The 27,897-nt window shown below is 52.6% G+C and overlaps 2 protein-coding genes across 3 annotated transcripts; one reads left to right on the plus strand and one right to left on the minus strand.

Annotated features, from left to right (window-relative positions):
- Window positions 1-1,664: 1,664 nt before the first annotated feature.
- VDAC2 (voltage dependent anion channel 2) lies at window positions 1,665-13,160 on the plus strand. 2 transcript variants are annotated; one of them, XM_040976018.1, is made up of 10 exons: window positions 1,665-1,813; window positions 2,028-2,082; window positions 2,912-2,980; window positions 3,978-4,027; window positions 6,686-6,838; window positions 6,930-6,982; window positions 7,387-7,614; window positions 8,424-8,574; window positions 11,305-11,362; window positions 12,399-13,160. In XM_040976018.1, the coding sequence occupies exons 2-10, from the start codon at window positions 2,052-2,054 to the stop codon at window positions 12,488-12,490; spliced, it is 885 nt and encodes a 294-aa protein (XP_040831952.1). In that variant the 5' UTR covers window positions 1,665-1,813; window positions 2,028-2,051; the 3' UTR covers window positions 12,491-13,160. The 2 variants fall into 2 exon arrangements, with proteins under 2 accessions (XP_040831952.1, XP_040831950.1); XM_040976016.1 differs by having other exon boundaries at window positions 1,687-1,813; window positions 2,909-2,980.
- A 1,820-nt stretch (window positions 13,161-14,980) lies between these two features.
- COMTD1 (catechol-O-methyltransferase domain containing 1) lies at window positions 14,981-16,876 on the minus strand. Its single transcript, XM_040976100.1, has 7 exons — window positions 16,707-16,876; window positions 16,404-16,531; window positions 16,152-16,257; window positions 15,945-16,063; window positions 15,815-15,869; window positions 15,513-15,646; window positions 14,981-15,155 (listed from the first exon to the last, which is right to left on the minus strand). The coding sequence occupies exons 1-7, from the start codon at window positions 16,798-16,800 to the stop codon at window positions 15,003-15,005; spliced, it is 789 nt and encodes a 262-aa protein (XP_040832034.1). The 5' UTR covers window positions 16,801-16,876; the 3' UTR covers window positions 14,981-15,002.
- Between the last annotated feature and the right edge of the window lie 11,021 nt (window positions 16,877-27,897).

Consider the following 27,897-nt stretch of genomic DNA (forward strand, 5'->3'; position numbering starts at 1 on the left):
TTTTTTTTTTTTTAAGATTTATTTTTTTATTATTTTTTCATTGGAAAGGTGGATATACAGAGAGGAGAGACAGAGAGGAAGATCTTCCGTCCGATGATTCACTCCCCAAGTGAGCGCAACGGGCCGATACTATGCCGATCCGAAGCCAGGAGCCTCTTCCGGGTCTCCCACGCGGGTGCAGGTTCCCAAAGCCTTGGGCCGTCCTCGACTGCTTTCCCAGGCCACAGGCAGGGAGCTGGAAGGGAAGCGGGGCTGCCGGGATTAGAACCGGCGCCCATATGGGATCCCGGGCGTGCAAGGCGAGGACCTTTAACCACTTGCGCCACCGCGCCGGGCCCTGATTTTTAAAAGAGATTTATTTCTTTATCTTCAGAAAGAAGATTTACAGGAATGCCAACATTTTAAAACTGAATCAACAGATGGGAGATCAGTTTGTTACCTCTGCCTTGCAAATGAACAAATAACTTAGACATTACTACAGATTGCTTACAATGCAGCAGCTGCTGCAGGCAGGGGGGAGCATTAGCATAGACTTGGTTTCGTGGAAAGTGGTTGGTTGTGGGGAAGCTGGGACCAGATGTCCGTCAGCCATTAGCTCTGCAGTGGCATCCAACAGCCAGCCAGCTCCCAGTAGAGCCACAGACTGCTGGCTGGCTGACCTGTCAGAACTTGCGTGCAGGAATGAATCAGGGCTTCTGGGGCCACATTTCCTACAAGCACAGACTCTCCTCCCCTGCTTTACAACCCGAGTGAGCCGTCGTGACTAGGCAGGAATGCTGACCTGGCTAGCCCAGAGGAGGGACAGGTTAGCTGCGGCTTTAGTGTGAGCTGCGCATTGTGTAAGCCACCTAGCCAACCTTCCCTGGGCTCCTACAACCTCTAAGGAAATCAGGGGAAGAGACTTGCTCAGCCTATTGTTGCATGGCTATCAAAGTCCACTTCATCTCATTCAAATTTGTCATGTTATGCATAAGAAAACTCAGGTCTACCTACTATATTACTAAGACATGCTATTGTTTTGGGACCCTACATCTGCTCCGTAAAACTTCAATTTTTTTCTGCTTTCTGTCACTCTAACCAGAGAACTTGGGTGCAGCAGTAGGGCTCAGTCAGCACGAGGCCGCTCATCTGAGCAGACTTGTCTCCCCAAAGCACACAGGGCTCAGCGAGTCAAAGCAGGCATCGGGTCCGGCCCGAGGCGCGTGCTCCACACGGTGCCGGAGAGCTCCAGGCCATCCGCGGCAGGTGCAGTCCCCGCGGCCCGCTCGTCTCTCATGGGCCGCACGAGCGCACGGTGGCCGGACCCGCACCAACGACGAACCCGGCTCCCGGAGGTGTACGTGCCCCGAGCAGCGCGCGCCCGTCGCCCCGCCCCTCCGTGACGCGCTCGCGAGCCCCCGCCCGCCAGGGCCCCCATGGCACCGCCCCCGCCGCTCCTCGCCCTCCTCGCCTCTGGGGTGCCCTGGTCGCTGCCTGATCCGAGCGAGGACCGACGGGCCGGGTCCGCGGGGCTCCCGCCGACCGATAGCAGCAGCCCACCGCGGCTGGCAAGGGGACCTGAGGCTCCAGAGGCCGCTCCGGAGCAGTCGGAGCGGGCGGTCGGTGGCGCTGCGGACACAGGCGCGGCGGACAGCCGCTGGGGCCGCGGCGGGGTCCTGGCTGCGGGAGGACGAGGTTGCGGCGGGCGGAACGGTGTCTCCTTCACTTCGCCCTCCAGCCGCGGAGCTGCTGCCCTATCCCCGAGCGAACCGCGCCGCCTCAGCTGCGAGCCCAGCGGCGGCAGCAGCCCCCTCCCCCGTCAGAAGACCACCAGGTACCGGGCCCGTGCTCGCTGCCCGCCGACCAGGGGCTGAGGCCGCGGCAGCCAAACCCGGGAAGGCCTGAGTGGCTTCGGGGTCGACCCCGAGTCCCTAAGATGGCCGCGCTGCCCCGCGGGCCCTCGCCCCTCAGTGACCGAGACTCCCCGCGGGCCCTGCGACCGGTCAGGACGCCCCGTTGACCGTCCCCCCTTCTTGTCCCTCCCGCAGATCACCACTTCCCGCGGCCTCGCCATGGCGACCTACGGACAGGGCTGCCCGCGGCGTAAGTAGAGCAGGGCTGTCCGCGGGTCCCCTAGCACAGCTCCCTTCCCCTCCGGTCGGCCCCTGGGGCTGTGGGGTGGGGACCGGGCCCCGGGAGCTCTGCCTTCCCCCTTCCGCTTTTGGTCGCTCCTTGGACGAGAAGTCCACAGCACCGGGCCGTGGGTTTGTCGGATGCCGCCCGAGGAGGCTCGGAGCAGCCGTGTTTTGTATTTTTTGAGAGGAGTCGTCCCCCCGGAGCGAACGCAAGGTCATTGCATGTGCCCGGAAGGGCGTGGACGGCCCCTGGAATGAATGGGCCGGTGGCGGGAGAGCCCTGCCGGCTCAGCCCTGAGGCCGCGTGGCCAGGAGCCCCGGTGTCTGGTGGACGCGGACGTGTGGGTGAAGTGCGGATGGCTGGCTTTTCCCTCCCAAGTCCCCTTTCCTTCCGCCTCCTGTGTGGTGTTGGCGTGGACCTCTGGGGGAGGCGTACCCGTGCTGACCTGGGCATGTCCCAGCAATCTGGTTTACAGCTGCACACGTACTGTCTGCTTTGAGCAGGTTTCATCTTAGATAGCGAGACTGTAGACTGTGAATTTAGCAATAGACGGTGTTTCGTTGTTTTGGGAAGGAATTTCTCAACTTTGTATATCCGCTTGCCCATAGTTATCCGTTTTAGGAATAAGCTTTGTGGGCCATCTCTGCTCCACGGCAGAGCTGTGCTGCCAAGCCTGGTGTCCTCAGAAACGCGTTTTCACCAAGCCAGATGGCTTGACTCTATTAAGGTCAATGCTGGGTTGTTGGATGCAGTGTGGCTGAACCTAAATGTTGACCCAGGATCTTTTCCCCAGCAGCAATGTGTATCCCTCCGTCCTACGCTGATCTCGGCAAAGCTGCCAGAGACATTTTCAACAAAGGATTTGGTAAGAATTCTTTATTTATCTTTAGTTTTAGCTCTCAAATGAAAAAGTGTTGGGATTACTCAGGAAAAAAAAAAAAATGAAGTGGTTTCTTCAACTGTCAACAGCTTGCTGCATGAATTCTTTTATTAGCTACATCCTCCTTAGCCTCAATTTCCCACAATGTTTCTGAGTAGTTCTAAGCAGCAGCTTGTTTTACCTCCTTCGGTGATGGCTTATGGTTGAGTGGAGTGATGAAGTGTTGTCAAAGGGTGGTGGGCTGTTTCAGGTAACTTGGGGTTTCTTCAGGTGAATTTTTATTTATACTTGCTCTCCCTTTTAGGTTAGGGGAGCTATCCCTCTGGAATATAAGCTCTGAATGTCTGTCATGATGTTAGTGGCTGTTTTGAGATTTAAATCAAATTGGTTTTCTAACCTGAAATTAAGTTAAAAATTGTTTGATGGTGGATTTTCTTGTGTCAATACAAAACACTTGGCAAAAGCAGTACAGAGTTATTCTGTCCTTGGTGAGTTTACATGCAATAAATTGTGTTTAAATATATATATATATTTTTTTAAGATTTATTTGTTTATTGGAAAGTCAGATACAGAGAGGAGGAGAGACAGAGAGGAAAGATCTTCCATCTGATGGTACACTCCCCAAGTGAGCGCAACGGACAGTGCTGTGCCAATCCAAAGCCAGGATCCAGGATCCAGGAACTTCTTCCAGGTCTCCCACGCGGGTGCAGGGTCCCAAGGCTTTGGGCCATCCTCGACTGCTTTCCCAGGCCACAAGCAGAGAGCTGGATGGGAGGTGGAGCTGCCAGGATTAGAACTGGCGCCCAGATGGGATCCCAGCGTGTTCAAGGCGAGGACTTTAGCTGCTAGGCCATGCTGCTGGGCCCTAAATATGGTTTTTTAAAATCCCCTTCTCAGTATGAATTTTCCCGCAAGTGTTGTGGAGTCTTGGTGTGCATCTAGTGTTCAGAAGGATCATCTTGGTGGCTTTCTCTGCTTGCAGGTTTTGGGTTGGTGAAGCTGGATGTGAAGACCAAGTCCTGCAGCGGTGTGGTGAGTGTTAGCTCTCATCGAGTTCTTGAGTACCCAGTTGTGTGTGAATTTTCCAACCCACAAGAAGATCCTCACTGCACAATGTCTACTTGTTTGATCTTTTGAGAGATGAAAGTTAGTTGAAGCAGTCTGTGCAATGTACATGTTCTAGCAGTCCTGCACTTTTTTTTTTAGATTGGTTTGGGGTGAATGTAATGTGTTTATCAGAATGCTGTCTTGTTTTATAGAAATTGTTGCTGTATTGGTTAAAAGTGGTTTTTATTAAAACTAATGCTGTAGCCTTTACTGCCTAGACTTACTGAGTTGTAGGATTTTTATTGAACACTGTCATTTCTGCTTTTTGCTCAAAGGATGCCAAGAGTTTAGTTAGGGTTGAGTGACTGTGTTTGGTCAAGTTAACAGTTATGGAACAGTGGTAAACTCCAAACTAGGCTTAGTCAAATAATTGCATCAACTGTGATTTTTGGTTCGTGATCTGAAATCTATTGGAAAGAAAGTGCTTCTTGTGGATGAGGTTGGAGAGAAGTTTATAAAAAGTGGGAATCTTGAAGGTTACAGAGGACTAATGTAAGGACTCCGGGAGTCACCAGTAACATTTGACATGAATTATGGAGGTGCTTGTTTCACCCCAGAAGGTAGAAGGCAAAATCTGTGATGCTGAGTGAAGGGGCTTGGCTCCCCAGGGATGTCCTGGAGCTCATTTCCTGATTTTACAGGGTGACACGACTTTGTTGAGGGGCCTCAGCTTTGGGGCTGTCCATCCCAGGGCTTTATTGATAGCAGTGGGTGGGGCTTGAAAGTGTATTCATTGGTGTCACTGAGGATTAAAAATAGCTGCTCATATACACAAGCAGCTTCAAACTGCCTGCTACAAGAATGTGCCCCAAAGTGTTTGTGGTGCTTTTCTTTTGTAGAGCACATAAAAATGTGCAGAGTCTTTGCTGTCATCGACGTTTAGTCTCCCTGCAGTACCTTTGTTCATTGCTTTGAGGCGGTAGATTCCCCCAAAATGGTTTCCTTGGTGTTTTTCCATGTACGTGAACCCCAAACTGGACACCAGAGCTCCTTATTTTATATCCATTGTTTGTGGTTTTTAGTGAACATTGAGTGCCAAATTTTGACTTCAGAAGATTGTAAAACTTCAGGATTTGAGGTTTTTTTAATTCAAGCTTTTTTGGGGGGGGGGCTGTATAGTTAACACAAGTTGTTTTTTTTTTTTCTTTCTTTCTCTCTTTTTTCATGAAGAACAACTGGCCTTTGCCCCATGGTAATTTTTGATAGCTCCTTACTTGGAAGGGTCACAGTTTCTGATGGAAGTCTTGATTATGTTAGATCAACTGTGCTCAGATGGGGTTTCCGTTGGGTTGATGCAGAGCCATCAATGGTAGACAAATTGGGGATCAGGAACTTCAGAGAACTTCTTAATGTTTCAACATGGAAGATTTCAGTTGCCTGCCTCTTGATAGAGCTATGTAAGATTATTAGATTTAAAAAAAAAAAACATTTAGGTAGGTCTCCATGGTATTTGTTTTCAGGGGTGTGCTGTTGGGAATTAACCAGATAATTATACTTGGGATGAACGTGATTATAAAATGTACCTCATGTTCATCCTTCTGTTTGATTATTTTTTTTCTAGTGATATCTGCTAACATAATGAAGATTACATAGAGAAATATAAGCCATCTATACTTTTTTTTTTTTTAAGAAAAAGAATGCTTAAGATGGTTGGAAATTTGGGAGTGAACCAGTAGATGGAAGATCTATCTCCTGAAAATCTGCCTTCCAATAAGAAAAAAAAAAATCTTAAAAAAAAAAAAGGCTGGTGGCTGAACATTCCCCTTTTTCCACACGGGTGGTAGGGGTCCAGTAAGACGGGCCTGCCCACTGCTGTCCAGGTGTGCATTGGCAGGAGATTGGGATCAGGAACTAGAGCTGTATCCAGCCGGCATGCTCCAGCGTCGCGCCTGGCTTAGCTGCTGCGCTGACTGCGGTCTGCTGCCCCTACTGCTTTTGAGTCCCAGATTGGTTTAACAGGCAACTTTAAAAAAATGATTTATTATTTATTTTTATCATAAAGTCAGATATACAGAGAGAAGGAGAGACAGAGAAAGATCTTCTGTCCGATGATTCACTCCCTAAGTGAGTGCAACGGCAGGTACTGCGCCAAACCAAAGCTAGTAGCCAGGAGCTCTTCCAGGTCTCCCATGCTGGTGCAGAGTCCCAAAGCTTTGGGCTGTCCTCGACTGCTTTCCCAGGCCACAGGCAGGGAGTTGGATGGGAAGTGAGGCTGCCGGGGTTAGAACCGGTGTCCATATGGGATCTTGGTGCGTTCAAGGGAAGAAATTTAGATGCTAGGCCACTGTGCCGGGCCCAACAGGTGACTCCTTACAAGGTGGACAGCTTGTTATTCATTGAAGAATTAGCTAGAGGTTAATTTATGGTCTGTTGGTTGGAAATGTTAGCTGTAATATGGCATTCGGTTATTTGCAAGCTAATGTGTCATTCTTGTGTACTTACAGAGCAGCATGGTGCAGAGGGTTGTGAGTGTTCAGACGCTAGGAAAAGGGCTAGTGAAATCATAAATATGTGTGTATGTTAGGCAGTAGATTCTTCTAGGCTTTTGGGAAGATTTGTGAAGATATTTTACTGTCTTGATAGGAATTTTCAACATCTGGTTCATCGAATACAGATACCGGTAAAGTTACTGGGACCTTGGAGACCAAATATAAATGGTGTGAGTATGGCCTCACTTTCACAGAAAAATGGAACACTGATAACACCCTGGGAACAGAAATTGCAATTGAAGACCAGGTAACATTTCAACAACATGGTTTGTTATTTTTAGTTTTGTATTTTGAAAAGGACATAAAGGTTGAATATAAATTTCTTTCTTTCAATATAGATTTGTCAAGGCTTGAAACTGACGTTTGATACTACCTTTTCACCGAACACGGGGTAAACATGGCTATTTTTTCTGTGTTAGGTTTCAGAGCATTCCTCATTTGTGTGTTTAGGGAAAGATACACATTCACTGTTTGAGAGCCTCCTTAGCTGCCTTGTGGAGGATGTCCCTGCTTTTGGGACACTGGTGGTGTTATTGGCATGCCTTCAAATATTTGCTTCTTTTCATTGTGTAATTAACATGTTTCTAAGAGGCTTTTGTGACTGCCAGTTCTGTGAGCAGTCTTCTGTGATGATAGTGGTCCAGTTACCCCAGGTGCCCTGTTTAGTTCAGCTCTGTGATTGTGTAGTTATATTGCTGTATGTTAAGAATTTGTTTTATGCCTTCTTTGCAAAAGTTAGCATGTGTAAATCTTTTTCTAGTGTCAGTTTATAAACTGCTCTGTTTTATCCTCTAGAAAGAAGAGTGGTAAAATCAAATCCTCTTACAAGAGGGAATGTATAAACCTTGGTTGTGATGTCGACTTTGATTTTGCTGGCCCTGCAATCCATGGCTCGGCCGTCTTTGGTTACGAGGGCTGGCTTGCTGGGTACCAAATGACCTTTGACAGTGCCAAATCAAAGCTGACGAGAAATAACTTTGCAGTGGGCTACCGGACTGGGGACTTCCAGCTACACACTAATGTGTAAGTGTTTTTATCCTCGGCTATTGTGATGTAGACCTACAGAGAATAGTTTTAATGTCACTTGTCACCTACTAATCTAAATTTAACCTAAAGATATTAACAATTGTATATGTATTTCCTCTTGGCCATCTCTAAGGTACCCCTCAAAAACACAGTTTTAAAAAAGTCACATTTGGTGCTAAGACATTAAATGTTCATGTAGAACTCTGTTTTCTGAAGAAGCAGTAAAAACTGGCAGGCTGCTTTGAGTTCATTCGGTGCATTCATTTGATTTATTGACCTGTGGCTTATAGGGTGCTGATTGTCTAAAATATATGGTGTTTCAACCTAACTTTCGGTAGGTAGGTGTGTGGAAAGGGATTAAAAAGTCTCCATTATAAAAATACTGTAACAAGTACAAAGGAGAAAACCAACATTTCCATGGATAGATAAACTGTGCTACTGTCTGGTTTGTGTGTGTGTGTGTTCAAGTATACATATACAGCACGTATACCAAAGCTTGTCTTCACAATCTTTTCTCCCTTTTCAGTACATACTACTATAGTATTACCCATTTTACAGCATGATTTATATGTGTGTGGTGACTTCTGGATGGTTGTGTGCTGATTTATTTGACCGCTTCCTGTATTGGAAATAAGTTGAGGAAAAGATATCTTAAATTTGTTTTTGTTTTTTAATTTAAAACAAATTAACTTTATGGTTTTGATAGAAAAGTTAAAACCCAACGTGAATCATAGAATGCTTCAGTAATAATAACTTGAGGTGTTACATGGCCTATTCTAGATTTACTAATGTAAAATATCTTACAGCAATGATGGGACAGAATTTGGAGGATCAATTTATCAGAAAGTATGTGAGGATCTTGACACTTCAGTAAACCTCGCTTGGACATCAGGTACCAACTGCACTCGCTTTGGCATCGCAGCTAAGTATCAGCTGGACCCCACTGCCTCCATTTCGGTGAGTGCTCGTCTGTATCTTTTGGGTCTGCTGAACTGTGTTGGAAGTTTGAAATCTGATTCACAGAATCTCCAGTTTGCTTTTGGATTAGAATCTATAATGCTGCTTTTTCTTTTTTACAAAAAGAATATGTATTTAATGAAAGAGTTAAAGACAGTCTTCTGTCTGCTGGTGCACTCCCCAAGTGGGCACAACAGTTGCAGCTAGGCCGGTCCAAAACCAGGAACCAGGAGTTTCTTCCTAGCCTCACATCTGGGCCGTCTTCCATTGCTTTCTCGGGCACTGCAACTGGGAGCGCTGTTGGAAGTGGAGTAGTTGGGATTCAAACCTGTGTTCCTGTGGAGTGCCAGCCATCACTGCAGGTGGTAGCTTTGCATGATACGCCCCTGCTGGCCCCAGTGCTGCTGCTTCTGTGAAGACATTCTTAGAGATTTGATTCCCAAGCACTAGGCCACGGGAATTTAAAGTTTCTGGATAAGTATTGATAACCCTACACCCCAAGGCCATCTGTGCACAGAATAGCCAGGGCTTTGGACCCTGAGCAGTTCTGTTTTGAGGAATAATATTACTGAAATTACTGTTTTAATCTCTTTTTATGGTTTATGGAATATCTAGTCTGAGAAGATCATGGATACATGATCTTCATTTGGCAGGAGGAGAGAGAAAGGTTGGGGAGAGAAGGAACTTTGACTACTGCTTGTGAGGCAGAGGGAGCACACAGAATCGGGCCTGCCCTCCTTGGGTTTGCCTTGTCTGAGGTGACCAGTTTATCTGCTTTGCCAGGAACTGTCTTCGGGCTGGTCACCTACCTCCTTCGCAGTCCCAGGTGTGCCGGCAAGATTGACCATACTAGTCTTGTCCTACATTCTTGCTGCTGTTTATTCCTGTGTCGTAAAGGATTAAGGCTGTAGAAGGGCTGGCTTTAATTTCAGACAGGTCAGCAGCTGTTCTTGTGTGTCAGTTACTTCCAGGCCAGGAACTGTATGTACTGGGAGTGAAAGAAAGCCAAACCATCCATGGGTTATTTCTGTAACATAAAGTACTCTTCAACTGAGAACAGTAAGTGTTGATAAGCAGTTAAGTTTTTGCTGCTTATCCATTTTTTAAAAAAAGATGTATTTTGTTTTTTAATTGGAAAGGCAGATATACAGAGAGGAGAGACAGAGGAAGATCTTCACTCACTGTTTCACTCCCCAAGTGAGTGCAGGGTCCCAAGGCTTTGGGCTGTCCTGGACTGCTTTCCAAGGCCACAAGCAGGGAGCTGGATGGGAAGCGGAGCTGCTGGGATATAAACCTGTGCCCATATGGCATCCTGGCAGATGCAAGGCGAGGATTTAGCCACTAGGCTACTGCACCAGGCCCTGCTTGTTAAGATTGATCTTTAGCACAATTGTAACCATAAAGAACAAAAAGTACCCAGAACCACTTTTTCCATTGGTAAAGTGGTGATTGACTTATTTTTCTCTGCTGTTTTTAGCAATAAAAACTTGAGGTTTCTACAGCACATTATTCTGATAATTAAATGACTGTTTTCTTGAAATAGATGTCTTCTTTCTATTTAAAAAAGTATTTTTATTGGAAGGGTAGATTTACAGTGACCAGGAAAGACAGAGAAAGGTATTTCAACTATTGGTTCATTCCCCAAGTGGCTGCAAAAACCAGAGCTGAGCAGGTCTGAAGTCAGGAGCTGCCTCCAAATCTCCCCTGTATATATACCTGACTTGGGCCATCCTCCACTGCTTTGCCAGACCACAGACAGGGAGCTACAAGGGAAATGGAGCAACCTGGACATGAAGCTGCATCCATATGGAATGCTGGCGGAAGATTAGCCAATTGAGCCATTACACCAAGCCTGGTACCCCACATTTAATGCCAACCAGTAGAAGTGTCTCCCAGCTACCTACCGGTAGTTCAGAATTTAAAACAGGAAGGCAGCATGGGATCCATGTGCCATTGTAAAATCACTAAATGTTTTTCACTGGATTGTACTATCTGATATGTAACATTAGATTACTTCTACATCTTTTTTGCTCTTAGAGGCTATTTGATAACTCTACTGTTATCTACAGAATGAGCAGCCACTTGACTAGGCAGCTAGGTCCTGGAGATGGGGGTAACATAGCCCCTTTTATAACCAGAAACCTCTGGTGTGACATGATGGTGTTTTTGGTGATAGGAAACCAAATTAGAAGGAGATTATATTTACTGTTTTGTGTGTGTGTGTGTGTGTAGTTTCTGCTAACCCATAAAGGTCTTTGATTAAATGGTACAATATTGAGCAAGGATGACAGGGCCTGGATTGTTACATAATTATTGGTGAATCCTCTCCAGCACAGTGTGGCAGCTCAAGGGAGTGGTGAGGACGTTTGTCGTCTGGTGGTAGTATTCCTGGTGTTCAGTCTGGGGGCAACTCTAATGAAAAAACTGTGCTGTGTGAGACTGGAGTGATTGGGCTGCGTGCTGGACGGACAGGTTGGGATCAGTGGCCCCATCCCACTGTATGTAAAGAATGGTACTTAATCATCCTTTGTGGCAATTCTATTGTAAATTGAATTCATGAGATTTGGTGGCACCTGCTTTTTGTTTGGCCTAGTATTTGATACTCAGTTTCACTGTCATGTGAATTTTAAAAACTGAACAGTTTATTTTATAATAATTACATGATAGGAAAGTCTACAAGGACTTAGTCTCTTAAAAAAAATTAATTGTCGTTTTTGAATTTTATCTTAGGCAAAAGTCAACAATTCTAGTTTAATTGGAGTGGGCTACACTCAGACTTTGAGGCCTGGTAAGTGCTTTTGATAAAACAGGATTGTTTTGATACTTTCGAATGACATACCTTATTTTGTAGACCTTTCAACCATATAGAAAAATATTATATATGTAATACTTATTAGAGAAGACAGAGCTCTTCCAGTGGATCACTGCTCAGATGCCTACAATGACTAGAGCTGGGCCAGCCTGGAGCTCCTTCAGCTCTCCCACGTGGTGCCCATGTCCATCTGCTGCTGCTTTCCCAGACACGTTAGCAGAGAGCTGGGCTGAAAGTGGAGCAGCTTGGACTCGAGTCAGCCCCCATGTGGGATGGCGGTAGTCCAGGTGGAGGTCTAACTTACTGTGCTGTGTTTTGTGTTAACCACTTTCCGTAACATTTTAAAAAATCTTACAGCACATCTCAAACCTCAGTGTGCATATGAAATTACCTTGGCAGTCTTGGTCCAGGGTAAATTATTGTTGCCTCCGGATCTGGGCTGGAGGTTGTAGTTCTCAGAGCTGCTTGGTGATGCCAGTGTTGGCTTGCATGGTTTGACTCTCAAGTACCATAGACTTTGTTCCACTGCCAAATTGGAGGTTTTTTTTCCCCCCCAAAACCTGATATTAAAGCTCAGGAAAAAGTTAAAAGTGTGGTACAAATGAAAATCATGTGGACACAGCAACCCTGGTGTGTGTAGCCTCAGAATATAGGATATTTTACTTCATAATCACAGTATTACTTTTGTCACATCCGAGAAAACCAACACGGATTTAATAATGACCCAACTTGTTATCCTTTATGTAGATTTCCCCATTCATCCCCAGATGTCTTTTTCCCCCTGGGGTACAGTTAAAAATTACAGCTGTCTGCTTCTTGCTCTATTGGGGACTTAAATTACCACTAACATTTTTATGCTCCTAGTACCCACCTTAGGGTAGTTGGTGCTTCAGATTCTTCGCAGTGCCCTCTGGTGGCTGTCACTGGTTAGTCAGTGGAGGAAGGCAGGCTGTGTGGGGATTCGGATTCTGAGTGACGTCTGTCTCATCCTGCTTGTGTGCTGGGTTTACAGGAGTGAAGCTCACGCTGTCTGCTCTGGTCGACGGGAAGAGCATCAATGCTGGAGGCCACAAACTTGGGCTGGCCCTGGAGTTGGAGGCTTAATGCAGCTGAAAGGAACCTCTGGGAATGGATAGCTCAAGATTTGGCCTTAATATATTTCCAATGTGACCAGCAGGCTTTTCTCCCCCCAGGAAGGTGATCAAAACAAAGGATGATCTAAACAAGAGCTGTATTTGAAATATTTAGACAGTTACTTGTTAGCTGGTGTCTAGTTGAATTGGTTATCTGTAGTTACCAGCACTGCAGTGGTGCAGTCACCTATACATTATTTAAATGTATTTAACTGTTAAATGCGCTACCCACCAATAATGAAATAGACCTTTATGAAAACTGTGCAATTGTGTGCATGTTTGTTTTTATGTTCCTTTTAACATTGAGTATTGCCATTGAATGAGATGGATCAGTGGATGTTTTAAGATGAGGTTAAAATTTTTATGTTAAATCCACCCATCATTAGAATTACTTTTGGTATCCAGAACGTTACAAATTATGAATAAAACAAGTGTACATAATTAATGGCTCTAAGTCTTTGCAGAGTTTAGAATTTGCCAGGTAGGATCAGATCTGTCTCCCTGGTATCTAACACTTTATTTTTCTGGTGAGCATTTTGCTCTTTACCAAAATTTGTGTCACAAAGTCCTGTGTGTCCCTAGAATAATTTCATGAGCTTTTAAATTAAGAGTATAATAAAATAAGAAAATACACGCTTTTACATTCTTCAGTTTCTAAGTTTGTGTAAAATCAGTGTATCATTTTTAATCCCAGGAAGAAAGAGAAAGCGTTGGTGCTGACATGTCCCTTACCCTTGCATTGCTGCAGAAAATGAACTAGCCAAATTGTGGTGCAGAGGGAAGTCGAGAAGGCTGCAGACCACGTCAGCAACCCTGTGCGGAGGGCAGAGGCAGGCTGCGTGGGCCTCAGCCTCTGGCCATGGATGATGGGTGTCGCTGTGTGATTTGCATAAAGAGCAGATTTTCTTATGGCAAGAGTTTGACAGCTGTGATCTATGGTTAGAGAAGGCAATAGTAGATCTTGCTGTACAGCCTAAAGGCTCAGAGAATAGAATAGAAAATGGGAAACCTTCAGCTTCATTTGGCCTGTAGTTCCTGACTCCGGTCCCTGCCCCGGTGAGGGAGACCTCGGGCATGCAGGATCCCAGGAGCTGTTGGGATGGCCAGGTGAGTGGGAAACAACCTCTTTGGGTACCTGCTGCAGACGCACATCAGTTCATGGATGCGGCTTTCTAGTCAACCAGCCAAGTCTGGGGTCTGGTTAAATGAAAGCAGCCCTTGGTCGCAGGATGCATAACGAGAGTGAGGAGCAAACCACGCAACTCTGAAACCCAAGGCTGTGGGTAGTGGCAGATGGAGCACATGTGGCCACGGGACCTGCCAGCCTGTCATGCCCTGAGCAGTCCACTGCTGCCCCTTGCTAATTGACTTCCTGTGCTACGACTGGAGGTCATCTCCCTCACTGGAGGTAGCTTATGACTACGGTCTGGGCTCTGGAGGGCGGCCCGGGATGCTGGGTGCTTGCCAGCAACTGGGCTATGTGACTTCTGGCCTTGTTCTTCAGGATCAGCCAGGTACACTTCCACCAGCCAGACCTTGCCAGGTGACCCAGGAATAGGGAAAACCTCCAGTGTGGCGGGTGTCTGGGGTCAGAGTCCAGTGAAGGAAGCAAAACGACTGAAATATGCTGAAGAAAGCGTGGCTCCTTCACTGGAAATCCTGAAGCTTTCTTACATGTTCAAAGTGGTCATGCTGATGGTCTGCCCTCCGGCCAGCCAGTCAAGTGTGGGTCCTTGGCGGTGGCCTGTGTCCCCACTATGAGGTGACAACAGGGCAGATGGCCCTTAGCAATGGACGTGTGCCGTCAGTTCTGTGCTCCCTCCAAGTCACTTCCCGTTTGCCCCGGTTTCAGCCCTCACGCAGCCAGCCCAACTACCACTGAAGGAGACCTGTAGGGGGAACCTTCAGCTGCAACATGGAGTGCAGGAGGCATGCCCGAGGAGCTGGGGGCTGCCCACGGTGTTCCAGGGGTCTGAACTCTTCACCACCTCAAGGCTGCCCGTCACCGCAGCTGCCCGCTCTGGGCCTTCCCAGCACCACACGCAGGCCCAGGCAGTCCCAGCACCGCTTTATTAGACAGCAAGGTCAGTGCCTGTGGTTGCCATGCATTAGGGACCAGCGCTAGATCTTTTTTTTTTTTAAAGATTTATTTTTATTATTTTTTCATTGGAAAGGCGGATATACAGAGAGGAGAGACAGAGAGGAAGATCTTCCATCCGATGATTCACTCCCCAAGTGAGCGCAACGGGCCGATACTATGCCGATCCGAAGCCAGGAGCCTCTTCCGGGTCTCCCTCTTCTGGGTCTCCCCGCGCGGGTGCAGGTTCCCAAAGCTTTGGGCCGTCCTCCACTGCTTTCCCAGGCCACAAGCAGGGAGCTGGAAGGGAAGCGGGGCTGCCGGGATTAGAACCGGCGCCCATATGGGATCCCGGGCGTGCAAGGCGAGGACTTAACCACTTGCGCCACCGCGCCGGGCCCCAGCGCTAGATCTTAAAGGCCAACGTGAGGCCGTCTCCCAGGGGCAGGAGGCTCACGAGGACTCTGACATCCCGTCGGATGCGTTCGTTCAGGTTTCTCACGCATTCAGCTGCCACGTCTCCCTGCCGAGGGTGCAGCACCTCTCCACGCCACAGCACCTGTGGAGGGGCGGAGCCAGTCGGGGGCGGGGCATGCGAGGGGCGGAGCCAGTCGGATGAGACAGGGGGTGGAGTCAGTCTGGGGCTGGGCCAACCTGGGCGGGATGCTGAGGGACGGGGCCAATCGGGGGTGTTGTCAGCCCGGGGCGGGGCATGCAAGAGGCGTGGCCAACCTGGGCGGGCCACGAGAGGGGCGAAGTCGGCACGGGGGCGGGACTGCCCGGAAGGGCGGGACGTGCGGGGGCGTGGCCACCGAGCCTGGGCGCTCTGTCCACTCCGAGTGACGCGGGCAGAAGCCGCCGGGCAGAAGCCGCGGGACCGTCCCACGGGGGTGGCTTCTCCGCGGCCCTCCCTTACGTTAGGGACGGCGAGGACGCCTCCGGGGCGCAGCAGCTGCAGGCTCCGCTCGTAGTAGGCGGCGCAGTTCTCCTTGTCGGCGTCCACGACAGCCACGTCGAAGGTGCCGGCCTCGCCCGCCGCCAGGAGCTCGTCTTGCGGGGGAGGGAGGGGCGGGCGCGGCTGAGTCGGCAGTCCCGGTGGTGGGGAGCGTCCGCCCAGCCCCGGCCGCCCTGCCCCGGCCGCCCAGCCCCGCACGTGGCCTCCCGGCGGCTGCCCGCGTGTCCGGCTCGCGCCCGGGCCCACCCCGCGCCCTGGCTCACCCAGGGTGTCCAGGGCAGGCTGCAGCCGCAGGTCGATCTTGTGCGCCACCTCGGCCTGCAGAAGGAGCGGGGTCAGTGCCCGCACCGCCCGCCGCCCGACTGGCCCTGCCCCGGGGTGGACCGCGCCCACCTGCTTCCACAAGGGCCGCCCCAGCTCCGGGGGCCCCGCGTCCACGTCGCAAGTCACCACGCGGCCGGCCGAGGGCAGCGCCAGGGCCAGCGCCAGGGCGGAGTAGCCTGTGAAAGTGCCTGGGGGCGGGCACGTGGACAGGCTCAGCCCGGGGGGGATGGACGGCCCGGTGGCCTCAGCCCCAAGAGATCCAGGCCGTGCGCCTACCCAGGTCCAGCGCCTTTTCGGCCTTGATGAGCCGCGCCAGGTTGGCCAAAAGTTGGGCCTGCTCACAGGTCATCATGGAGTCTCCCTGCGGCTGCTCCAGGGTCAGCTGCGTGGGGGGGAGAGAGGGGTCCCAGTTCCGCTAGCCCCCCGCCCCGCCCCGGGGTGTGCGCTCGGGGGAACGCCCGTGGACAGGGGATCCCGGAAGCCCCAGGGTCACTCAGCCACGTGGGTGCCGCCCCAGTCTCTGCTGACCAGCCGGAGGCTCCGCAGCGCCGGGTGCTCCCGCATGGAGCGGCTCAGCAGATACTGCCACAGGGGACTGTCCTCGGGGGGCAGCAGGCGCTGCTGTGGCCGGAGGCGCCATGGGGACCACCGTCTCCCTGCCGGACAGAAGCGGTGCTGCTAGCTCAGGGCCCGGAGCTCCGAGCGCCGAGGGGATGAGCGCGATCCGCAGCCGGCCGTGCAGACGCGCGGGTTTTGCCCTGCGCCCTCCCTCCGCGTCCACCTGCCCGCCCAGCGGGGCAAGGCGGAGGCCCCGATCCCAGCCCTGCTCACCCAGGAAGAGGCCAGTAGCGAAGGCGGCGCCCAGCGCGGCCGAGCCCAGGGCCAGCGCGGCGGGCACCGAGAACCGGGGAATGGGGTGATTCATAGCGTGGGCCGAGGTGGCGCCGAATCTCGTGCGCTCCGGGTCTGGACCCAGGCCCGCCGGGCTCCACCTTTTCTGGGCCCTGCCGGAGGAGCCCTGGCCTCGCTCACCATCTAGCGGCCACATCGCCTTACTGCAAGCCCCGCCAGAGAGAAGCGGGCACCATCTGGTGGCCCCATGTGGAATTGCACTGTCGCCGGTCTTAGGCACAAACCCAATCCTGGCTATTGCTTCTTGTACCTCGCCAGCAAGGGTGTTGAAGCTCTGTGGGACAGGGTGTGTGTGTGTGTGTGTGTGTGTGTGTGTGTGTGTGTGTGTGTGTGTGTGTGTGTGTGTGTGTGTGTGTGTGTGTGTGTGTGTGTGTGTGTGTGTGTGTGTGTGTGTGTGTGTGTGTGTGTGTGTGTGTGTGTGTGTGTGTGTGTGTGTGTGTGTGTGTACCCACGCGCTGGACGGGGCTCTAAGCTAATACGGTGGGTGCTTGAGTACTAGGCACGGTGTCTGGTTTGGGGCTTAAATGTCTAAACTTGGGCTTACATACTGTAAAAAGGGTACTGTGGCACACAGTAGGTCCTCAGGAAGAGGCTGCTGCTGCTGTGACCACAGGTGGGAGTGCAGGTATCCTGGGGGAGGTAGAGTTGGAATCCCCCTGCCCTGGCTGGTGAGGTCATTCTGCCAGGAGACTGTCCACTGAGCAGAACTTGCATGCCTACTATGTGCTGAATGCCAGGGGGAGGCAGGAGACCCTGTGACTTAAGGCAGCTGACTCAGAGCCCAGGGCTGGTGGGCAGACCCAAACTTCACTTTCCTCCCCATGATGGAGTTATTCATGGTCTGAAAGAGCCGTGGGTCTGACACCTGACCCCGAGTAGGCTCCACTTGGGAAGATCCCTCCTCTTAAGAGGCAAAATGCCTCAAGGCACAAGGGCATAGTTACTGGCCGCATCCCCTGTGGTGACTGTCCTAGCAGGCCATTTCATAACAACACTGGCTGGCCGTGGGCTTGAGGGAGGCCTCCCCAGCCAGGCCCCAGAAGTGTGGATCCTGGATCTATCCGAGCTACTCGAATTCTGAGCCTCTCTGAGGCTAAGCTGCTGTGGAGACGGAGGTCTGGGGCACGGTGCTTGGGACCATGGGCGTGGCTTCCCATCAGAGATAGGGATGGATGTGTGGACCAATGAACCCCTCCCCCGCCTCCAGGCCCTGGAGGTGCAACCTGGTGTCCCCAGGGTGCTGGGTGTCCTAGGACTGCCACTGGGTCCCAGACCCTGCTCCAAGTGGGGCTTCTTGCTTTCTCACCCTCTGCCGCCTCCCTGGCCCAGGGATCCCTTGGGCAACCCTGAGCCAGTGCTGTCCCACTGCCTAGTGGTCGGGGAGCACGGCCAGGTCCCCAGCTGCACCCCCACCTGGCTCAGGCCTGAGCCCCAGTGTGTGGCAGGGAGGGCAGGCGCAGAGGGCCAGCGTGTCACCATATATCCCCGTCAGATTAAAAAACTAATTTGAAAAGATTAATGTATTCCATTCTTGTTACGCTGGCGCAGATACCTCTGGGCCCGTGGCCGCTCTGCCTCCTGATTATTGAATTTTTATGGCCTGGTAATTAATTGCAGATTCCCTGTTTTGTTCTATTTCTTTTTCTCTGACATTTTAATTTCAACAAAAAGCAGTGGTCCCCGTGCAGGTTCCCTCTGGAGACCCTAATGGTCTATAAAACAGAGTGACTTATAGACGTGGCACCCACTTGAGTTGGCGAGCGATTGTTGGAAACCTTGCTGATCATGCAGAATTCAGCCCCCCCTCCCCTGCCGCCGCTTTCTTGTCTCTTGCTCTGCGCCGCCTGTCCAGGCAGAGGGGGCCCAGTGTCGCCTCTCCATCTGCTTCGGGGTCTCCTCTTAGAAGCACATTTTGCATCTTCTTGTAGGCAGGGGCCCTGCAGGTGGGAGCCCCGGGTGACATGTTAGGACGGCGACACCTGGGGTGACATCACCGTTGGCTGCCTCTGCTGTGTTTTCAACGTGCGGTTGGCACCGAGCACCCAGGGCTTGCAGACCCAGAGGAGCGGGCACTCCCCCCCAGGCTTGCACCAACAGGTGAGGTGCCGGTTCCAGCCCAGTGGGCTGAGGCAGGTGTATCCGGGATGTTCTCAGCCAGGCTGTGTCACAGGGAATAGCTGTCCACTAAGACGGCTGGGTTTCCATGCTTCTGGCCCACTCCCCTCCTCCTTCCAGCCTGGCTAACGCTACACAGGGCTCCAGCCCTTCCCCACGACTCCCTGGGCCTGGGGCAGGGCAAGGACATAGAATGAGGCTGGGCTGAGCTTGGGGATTGGGACCCACATGTTTTCAGGGATCTGGGTGGTGACCAAATTGGAGCTGGGGGATGTTGGGGGCTTAGGGGGTAGGTGGCTCTGGGGCTTGGGTTCCCGTAGAGAATGCAAGGGCCCACAGTGGCCAGAGCTTTTCATTCCTTATGGGAAATCTTCTGGTGTAAAACCTCACCTCAATATTTGGCTTAATTTTTTTTTTTAAGCGTTGTCCACTCTCCTGCAGACAGCGCTCATCTGTTAGGCCTGGCTTACGGGGCCCCGGCTTTCTCCAATTCTCAGCCAGCTCAGACAAGTCAGGATGTGAATGGGGCCCCTCCAGGGCCTCACTGACCATGACCATTCCTCCCAGCTTGGGCTCCTGCAGGTCTGCAGGCAAGAGATCTGTCTGACTGGGCTCCTGAAGACCTCTTGTCTTCCCAGTCTGAACACACAGCCATGGAGGCCGCTGGGCTCGCCAGGGAGGTGGCACCTCCTCTGGTTTCTGGAGGCCGCAGCCTGGGAGCTCCGGGGAATGGGTTCAGGCCAAATGTACCGAGGCAGAGGGACCAGACCGTGAGTCGGGGGTTCTTCAGGTGCACCAGCCCCTCCCCTGTGTGCCAAGACCTTTGGCAATGACTCTTGTTTCTCCCCTTCCTCACCGAGAGACAGCCAGGAAGAGCTCCAGGGTCTGATGCTCTGGAGATTGAACTTTGTGGCTGGCCTAACTCGGGGATCCCCAGCCAGGCCACCAGGAGGTCACTGTGAAACTGAAAGCCACAACCCTGGGAGCTTGAAGCAGTGTGGGCGGGGCAGCACATGGCTGCGCAGGCAGTACACCCGCAGGGCCGGGTGCTGTCCCAGGCTCGGCACCCTCAGCTGTTCTTTTTCCGGTCACCCCTCTATCTTCAAGGCCAACAGAGGTGCCCCGAACCTTCCTGAGGCTGCAGGGATGCCCAGACTACCCAGGGTGGTCCTTCTGCTTTAAGAGGTGCTGGTTGATAACCTTGGTTACATCTGCACCTCCCCTCTGCAGCATGGTAGCTCCCCGGGGGTGCTGTCATGGCTGGCACCCTGGAACTGAGATGCTGCCACCACAGCTCGCTGTCCCTTAGGGTGATCATCAGAAGTAAGAACCCCTGCCTGGTTCCCCTCTTCTGTCCCGGACCACTGGTGTTGGGTAGTCCTTGTTTTTTATTTATTTCAAAATTTTTAAAAATATAAATTTGAGGGCCTAGTGCCTAATCCTCACCTTGCATACTCTGGCATCCCATATGGGTACCAGTTCGTGTCCTGGTAGCCCCGCTTCCTGTCCTGCTCCCTTCTTGTGGCCTGGGAAAGCAGTCAAGGATGCCTCGAAGCCTTGGGTCCTGTACCTGTGTGGGAGACCTGGAAGAGGCTCCGGGCTCCTGGGCCTTGACTGGCTCAGTTCCAGCCATTTTGACCACTTGGGGAATGAACCAGCAGATAGAAGATCTTTCTGTATGTTCTCTCTGTAAATCTGCCTTTCCAATAAAAATAAACAAATCTATTAAAATATATGAATTTTTAAAAGATCTATTAGTAAATTTCAACTACAGGGTTACAGAGCAAGAGATGGAGAGAGATCTGTCTGCTGCTTCACTCCACAAATGACAGGGCTGGTCAGAGCAAGGAACTCTACCCAGCTCGCCCAGGCAGATGAGGGGCCAAGCGCTCGGGTCATTTCCTACTGCTGTCCTAGGTGTGTTAGCTTGGTGCTGGATCGGAAGTGGAGCAGCCAGGACTGGAACTGGTGCTCATATGGGATGCCAGCATGGCACGTAGCAGCTTAACCCATGGTGCCACAGTGCTGGCCTTTTACATTTGAGAGGCAGCGAGAAAGCTCCCATCTGCCGGTTCATTCTCCCAGGTGCTCAGAATGGCCAGGAAGCTGAAGCTGGGAGCCTGGAACTCACCCCAGGACTCGGGTATGAGAGGTAGGAACCCAGTCACGTGACCCATCATCGCCGCCGCCTCCCAGGGCCTGCAGGTGCAGGAAGTCGCACCCCGGGGCCAAGTGGGTGCCAACCTCGGGCACTTGGATGGGACGCGGGTGTCTCCAGAGGCACGGCCCCTTGCCCTGGCGCTGGGTGCGCAGAGGCATGTTCCCCGCTGCTGTCTAACGGGCTGCTGCTCTGCTCCCAGTGGCCCTCTAAGGTGGCTAACACATCTCCAGATGTCAGGGAACATCTGGGCTGAGATGTGAACCTGTCTGTCCCAGCTTCGAGTTGGAGCCGTCATCTCGCCACTGGTCTCGGGTCTGGCACACCTGCACTGTTGTGGTGGTTGAGTTCCCGGTGAAGCGTCTGCCACGCACCAGCCACCCGTGTGTCGGTTACTTTTGGCCTGGGTGAAGGATTGGCACCTGGTGCTTCTGGGAATGCCCAGTTGACGACTTACAGGCGTTTCAGGAATCCCGTTTGTTTCCTTCTCTCTTTGGGCCAGCCTAATGCCAGGCACTAACTTCATTCAGGTCTCCCACCTGGTGGGAGGGGCCCGAGTACTTGACCCATCCTGTGCTGCCTCCCATGTGCTGTGTAGGATGCGTGTGTCCCCAGGCATGGCTTCACCTGCTGTGTGGTAACTGCTGCCCCTCCTGTCCTCATGCCTGGGGCCGCGGTGTCGCAGTCACAGCCAGGTGGCGTTGCCTCTGCCACACACGGATCCTCGAGCAGCAATCCCAGCTTCACAAGAACGGCCAAGAGCAGTGTCGCTGCGGGTCTTCTTCCTGCACCCGGGCACCCTGGCCCAGGGTGCCAGGCCCCTCTTTCCAGGACAGACACACTCGGCAGACTGAGCTGCAGGTGCCACACACGACTGGACAGCACACTCAGGCTGTGCCAATCACCATCGCACAGGAAGAGGGTGTGTGGCTGAGCGGCTATGACAGGTGAATGTGGGGAGCCCCGAGGGTCCGCCCTCCCACAGCCCTGGCCCAGTCCTCCCGGCCTCCCAGTGAACTGCCATCTGTATAACCAAGTGCCTCCTGCTGTTTGCTGCCCAGTGGCTTCTGTGCTTTATCTTTAGGAGCTCTGCCCGGTGTACTGTTCATGGGGCTATCTGATTGCTGCTCTGTCAGCTGACACTGCCTCTCTCTCTCTCTAAGCCCTTCCTCCTCCTGCTTCACTGCAGGAGCCTGACCTTGTCCATGCAGTCAAGTGCCCATCTCTGGGGGCTTCAGTGGGAGTGTTTTGGATTGAAGGAGTTTATGTAAAGATGATATGCCTGGAACCATAGCAGCCATCTTGTGACCATGAGGCAGCATGGCTAAGGACAAGAAACCAAGCAGGAAGACTCGACCGAGAGTGCTGGGCTCTGCAGACCCTGTCAGTCACTGAAGCAACATCAGAAGTTGCACGTCATCAGCTCCTCGTTAAGGAGGGCACACAGCGCCCTTCTGCTTAGTCAAGGGTTTAGTAGAAGCTCTAGGCATTCCCCCTGCATCAGGCCCCAGGCCGAGGGACTAGAGCTTGTAGTGGTGACTTAGAGTTTGCACTTGCTTCAGGAGGAGGTGACAGACGCCACCTTGAACCTCCATGTTCTCACAAGACCACCCATCCTGCATGCCCACAGACCCCTGGTGAGCCCAGCCCTGTCCCTTGCACAGAAAGCAAATGCCAGCCTGGACTCTCCCATCTCAGATGCAGATGGGTGGCCAGCAAGGAAGTCTTATGTGGGACAAGCAACTCCTCTGTGACCAGGTGGCCAGGCTGGGACACTGGCCCAACCTCCTGTGACCCAAAGCCCGAGAGCTGGGAGATCTCTGTACTTGCTGACCAATGGCTGGTCAGCCCAGCAGCCTGAGGAGGAAGGCAGTGGAGCAACCCCACACCTGCTGAGATGGTTCTGCCCAAAGCATGGATTAACACACTCTGAGATCAGTGTGTGTCTGGGGGTGCCTGGTTCCCGAGCACAGCACTGGCCGGAGAGGCCAGCCGCACTGGTGCAGGCGGTCAGTCTGTCCACCCAGTCCAGAGCACCTGGGTGGGCAGTGAAGGCTGGGGTCCATCACCTGCAGGTCATGTGGTGGTCCAACCATGGGGTGGGATTCTCCTCTGTGCCACCTGCTTCTCCCTCTCTGACACCTCTGTCTCAGATTAGAGATCATGAAGTCCCTTGAGGAGCCGGGACGGGGAGTGGCCGGTGGCCGCTGTTCACTCCTCCAGAGATGCTTCTAAACGAATATGGCCTGATCCTGGTAAGGAGGGGAAGACCCAACGCCCCTCTGGAAGATTTAGACGCGTGGGGTGGGAGTGGGGTGCAGCGGGAGTATATATGTGGGGAGGGGAAGAGGAAAGCAGTGCGAGCAGAGGAGGGTGAGGAGAGCCGGAAGCGAGGACTCCGGGTCTGACAAACATGGCTGCCGACTGTGCGCAGGGGCCCTGCCTGGTCGGCCCGTAGCACAGGGCGGGCTGGAGGACCCTGGGCCGGGCTAGGACCGGCTAGGACCGGCTAGGACCGGCTCAGGGGCTGGGGTGGGTGTGGAGTGTGGGGCCGGGGGCAGCGCAGCCTGCGGTCCTTGCCATACCTCGGGTTCCGCCATCCTCGCGTCTCCTCAGGGGTCCGAGACAGCACAGCTCTTCTGACACCAGCACAACCGTAAGCCAAAAAATAAGACTCCCCAAAACGGGACGGTGGGCTGGGCGGCCGCTTGGGGTCAGGGGAGCGGCTGGGGCTGGAGACTGGGAAAAAGCCTTCTTAGTAGGCCGGGGGCAGAGCCGGGGGCTCGCCTGGGCCTGGCCCCCCGCTCAGAGGCAGAGGGCTGGGGGAGACAGAGCTGGCCTGCTCCCAGCCGGGCTGCGCGGCCGCTGAAGGCCTCGGGGCTGAGGCTTCAGGCGTGGACGGCACTGCGACCAGCTGGGCGGCGCGCCACGCTTGTGACACGGAGCCAGGCTTTCTGGGGTGGCTGTTGGGGGTGCTGATCTGGAAGATGGAAGACTCTGGATTGGCGGAGATGTTCAGTCAGGGAAGTGTGTCGACTGTTCGTGGGTTTCACCATGATGGGGTCCAGGGAAGGGACGATGTGGCAGAGTCAGCCTGGCCCGGGGAGGGGTGAAGAAAAAGGATGAGGGAGGTGGGAGAGTCGGGTGGAGAATCTGCTTGTTGGGGTGATGAGCTCAGGCACACAGTGGGGACAGAGACTCCACCCTCCAGCAGCAGGCTCCCCGTGTGGTTAGGGAGCTGGTCGTTGTGGGTGGAGGGCCCTGCTTCTTCTGTGTTAAGCTGCAAGCGTAGACTGGGGCTGAGCAGTGTTTTCAGTGGGCCCAGATGTGGCTCATGCTCACTCAGACCCGCAGCTGTGCAGTGTGCTGGGGTTACAGGGCCACGGTGGAGAGGCCAGCACATAGTGGGGCTGCGGCGTGTGGATCCTGCCTGGAGCTTCTGGTGCGGCCTTGCCCTGGGAAGCTATCTGCGTCTGCCACATGGGCGGGAAGTATTGCACCTGATCCATGATCTTGGGAACCTCATGAGTTCATGGTTGCCTGATTGTGGTTTTTGACTGCTTTCTGCTTGTCTGCCGGCGGCACACTGGGAACACACAACTCCAGGTCTGTTGTGCCATTGTATCTCACAAGTATGAACTTGGGTCTTTATGAGCTTATAGCTGGAGGAACTTGAAGGAACATCTAGAGGGAGAGAGAGGGGTTGAGGGAGGCCTTCCATCCGCTGATTAACTCCTCAAATGGCGGCAGCAGTGGGACTGGGCCTGTCTGAAGCCAGGAGCTTCTCCTGGGTCTCCTCTATGGGTGCAGGGATCCAAACGCTCGGGTCATCATCTGCTTTCCTAGGTGCACTAGCAGGGTGCTAGGTCAAAGTGGAACAGTTGGGACTCAAACCGATGCCCATATGGGATGCCAGGGTCACAAGGACTGGCTTTACCCCCTGGACTTGGACCTTTGCGCAGTGCTGGGGTAATATGATTTCAGGACATTGGGGATGGAATGAATGTGTATTTTGCATTGGGACACAGGCACAAACTTTAGGGACCAAAGGTAGAATGTTCTGGTTTATATATTTGGGGCCCTTCTTGAAGGGCTCTGTGTTACAGGCTTGGTCTTTACAACAGCGCTGTTGGAAAACGGTGAAAACTCAGGCGATTTTGGAGTCTAGGGGGTGGCTCTAGTGAAAAACATTGGGTTGTTGAGGTCGTGACCTTGGAATGTGGCTCTCAGGAGAACTTTTGTGTAAATGCTGAGTGGGGGGGAGGTGTAGCCCCTGCCTCTACTTCCTGCCTCGCCCTGGGGTCCTTCCTCTGCATGTGGTCCCTCTGTTCTCCCACCTGACCAGGGAGAGCCTGGACTGGGGGGCTTCCTGGTCCTGGACCCTGTATCCCAGTGAGCCTCCTTCCATGGGCAGCAACCGGCAGCAACCTCCCTCGGGTGTTGATTTCCTGTCATGAGTTGGAAGGGAAGCCGCTGCTCTGGCCAGCCCTGTTGCAGCTCAGCTTGGCCAGCCTGCTCATGCCTGGGGCTTCAGGGAGCCTGCCCTGAAGGGACACTGCTGCTGCCAGTGGCCAGGGTTCTTCTTGCTGAGCTGTCAGGGTCATGAACATTCTTCCCATCATTTGGAGCTGCCTTTGTGGAGGGTTTTGTTCCGCAGCCTCAGAACATTAGAACTAAGGGATGGCTGGGCAGCCACTGAAACCTCACTGTAAAATGGAAAGAGGAAAAAACTGACCGGAAGGTGCCTGCATGTGGGTGGAGTGGCAGCAGCTGCTCCCTCCCCCGTCAACCCCTGGGATTCATATTCTAAGTCACCCAAAGAGCTTCCCCAGTGCATCCTAAAGCAGGAGAATATCCATTTTGCTTTATGAGTTATTTCTTCACCTGGAATAAAAGCTAAATATTTACTTAAAAAGAACCGACCTGACCATCTCTGGCCTCTGTGCAATCGTCGGCAGAGCCGCATTGCTGCTTTCTGCATCAGAATCAGGTGAGCTGTGATGTCCACCTGCCTGGCTGAATGGTTCCCCCAAGGACAGTCACCTACCCCCAGGGCAGGGAGAGGTTCTGTTCTGCCCTCTCAGATCCTCACACAGGTCTTGGCACACCATTGGTGCTTAATAGTTAGCTGCTTAAAGCCTGAATGCTGTAAGGGCAGCAGCGGGGTTCTAGACTCCACTTGGAGAAGTGGTATCCCAAGGGAAGTCTGTTCCGGTGTGGTGCTGAAGGCCAGGCTTTGGTGCATGTGGCGAATTCCCGGTTCCTCGCTGTCCGCTGCAGGCATGCTCCCACTCGTGCACCAGGAGGGAGGAGAGCTGCGGCCGAGTGACCTCAGCCTGGCTTTCCTAGCTACAGGCACTGGGAGGTGGTTGTGCACTGTGGAGCCTGCCCAGCTTCCTGCTCCTTCCTGAGTTCTTTTCCAGAGTGCTGTGTGACCTTGGGCCGGACACACCTACTCTCTGGCTTTCAGTCTATCTTCTGTGGGCTGGGCCTAGGTGGACCACATGACTTTGAAATGTTCTTCCAGGTATGGGAGGATGGGGTGAAGTTGGGAAGACAGAATCCGGGGAAACAGTGGAGAGCCTCCCGGAGGCGGGAGCACGTGACTTCCTGTTGGTTCAACCCCCAGAGGTCCCACTGGCCTCTGCTCTCCAAGCATTTCCACTGTGCGCACGACATGCTGGGCCCGGTCACAGCCCACAGCCGCTTGCTCACTCACTCAGGAACATCTGCCACAGCACTTACCACATTAATAGATTAGCTTTGAGAATCGGGCAGGTGTTTTCCACCCAAGCCAGAAAACATCAAAATCGCATTGCTTTCCAAGCCTTTCAGCACTGGCAATCGAGTTGGAATGACTCACACGGTCTAACAGATAATAAAACACACATAGCATTTGCTTTAAGGTGCAGGTGGGGGTATTTGGTCCTGTGCGGAGGAGAAACGAAAACTTGCTGTATTTGGGAATCGGGTAATTGAATACAGATGGGAGGAGGTAAATGAAAGAATTTACCAAATATCTCAGTGGAATAGCTAATGGGAATGAGACAGAATAGGAAATTAAAAATTATTTGAAGCAGATGGACCAGTCTTTGAGTTTTTAGAAATTTATTAGGGCCACGAAAAAATGTGTCTGTTTATTTTCTATGGCCATGAAATTAATGACTTGGTGAGTTTTGCTTGTGCAATTTTATGACTGCCATGTCATCTGTCATAATTTGGGGGCTGTTTGATAAGGATTTATGAATGTCCCCACCTTCTTCCCCTCCCTGATTTATGGATGCCGGGGGAGGGTCCCCTTTCAAGGGAGCAATGCCTCTGGACGGCTCACCCAGCAGGCCCTGGGGCGGGACCATGGGGCGTTCTCCACTCAGAGGTGAGTGGAAAAGCTGTGGAGGGTCATGGCTGGGCTGTGGGAAAGGGGCTGCATGACCCGGATGAACTGCCTCTGTAGGGGTGACTGCAGCCTGCCCTCTCTGAGGAGGAGGTGTGGAGCCGGGGAGACCAGCTGGGGCCTTGGCTGGGCTTGAGGGGGCACGGTGGGGGCTGTTGCTACAGCCCCTCGGCTCCCTGCCCCCGTGGACCATACAGGCAGGCTCACCTGATGAATAGGAAAATTCCCGTGCATAGAGAATCTATGGCTGATCAAGGGCTTCAGTCATTCTCTAAGTGGTGCCTGAGATAGGGGCTTCTAGCCAGCAGACTCCAGTTATGCGTCCCTGTTCATTGCTGTGTGACCCTGGGCTGGTCACCACCCTCTCTGATCTTTGGTTTCCTCATCATGCACACTTAGTAGTAGAAGATTTTGAGGATCCATTGAGGTAATGGGACCGTCTC

This window comes from Ochotona curzoniae, unplaced genomic scaffold, assembly GCF_017591425.1.
Source record: "Ochotona curzoniae isolate NIBS_2020 unplaced genomic scaffold, NIBS_Ocur_1.0 contig_2692, whole genome shotgun sequence".
Taxonomy (NCBI): Eukaryota; Metazoa; Chordata; class Mammalia; order Lagomorpha; family Ochotonidae; genus Ochotona; species Ochotona curzoniae.

What these genes read in the sequence shown, in the direction of transcription:
- VDAC2 (XM_040976016.1), top strand. Translation starts at nt 2,052, where the DNA reads ATGGCGACCTACGGACAGGGCTGCCCGCGGC. An exon ending in AAATTGCAATTGAAGACCAG is followed by an intron (nt 6,839 to 6,929) that starts GTAACATTTCAA and finishes CTTTCAATATAG; the next exon opens with ATTTGTCAAGGCTTGAAACT. An exon ending in ACCTTTTCACCGAACACGGG is followed by an intron (nt 6,983 to 7,386) that starts GTAAACATGGCT and finishes TTTATCCTCTAG; the next exon opens with AAAGAAGAGTGGTAAAATCA.
- COMTD1 (XM_040976100.1), bottom strand. Translation starts at nt 16,800, where the DNA reads ATGAATCACCCCATTCCCCGGTTCTCGGTGCCCGCCGCGCTGGCCCTG. An exon ending in GGCGGCCCTTGTGGAAGCAG is followed by an intron (nt 15,870 to 15,944) that starts GTGGGCGCGGTC and finishes CTCCTTCTGCAG; the next exon opens with GCCGAGGTGGCGCACAAGAT. An exon ending in GCCTGCCCTGGACACCCTGG is followed by an intron (nt 15,647 to 15,814) that starts GTGAGCCAGGGC and finishes CTCCCCCGCAAG; the next exon opens with ACGAGCTCCTGGCGGCGGGC.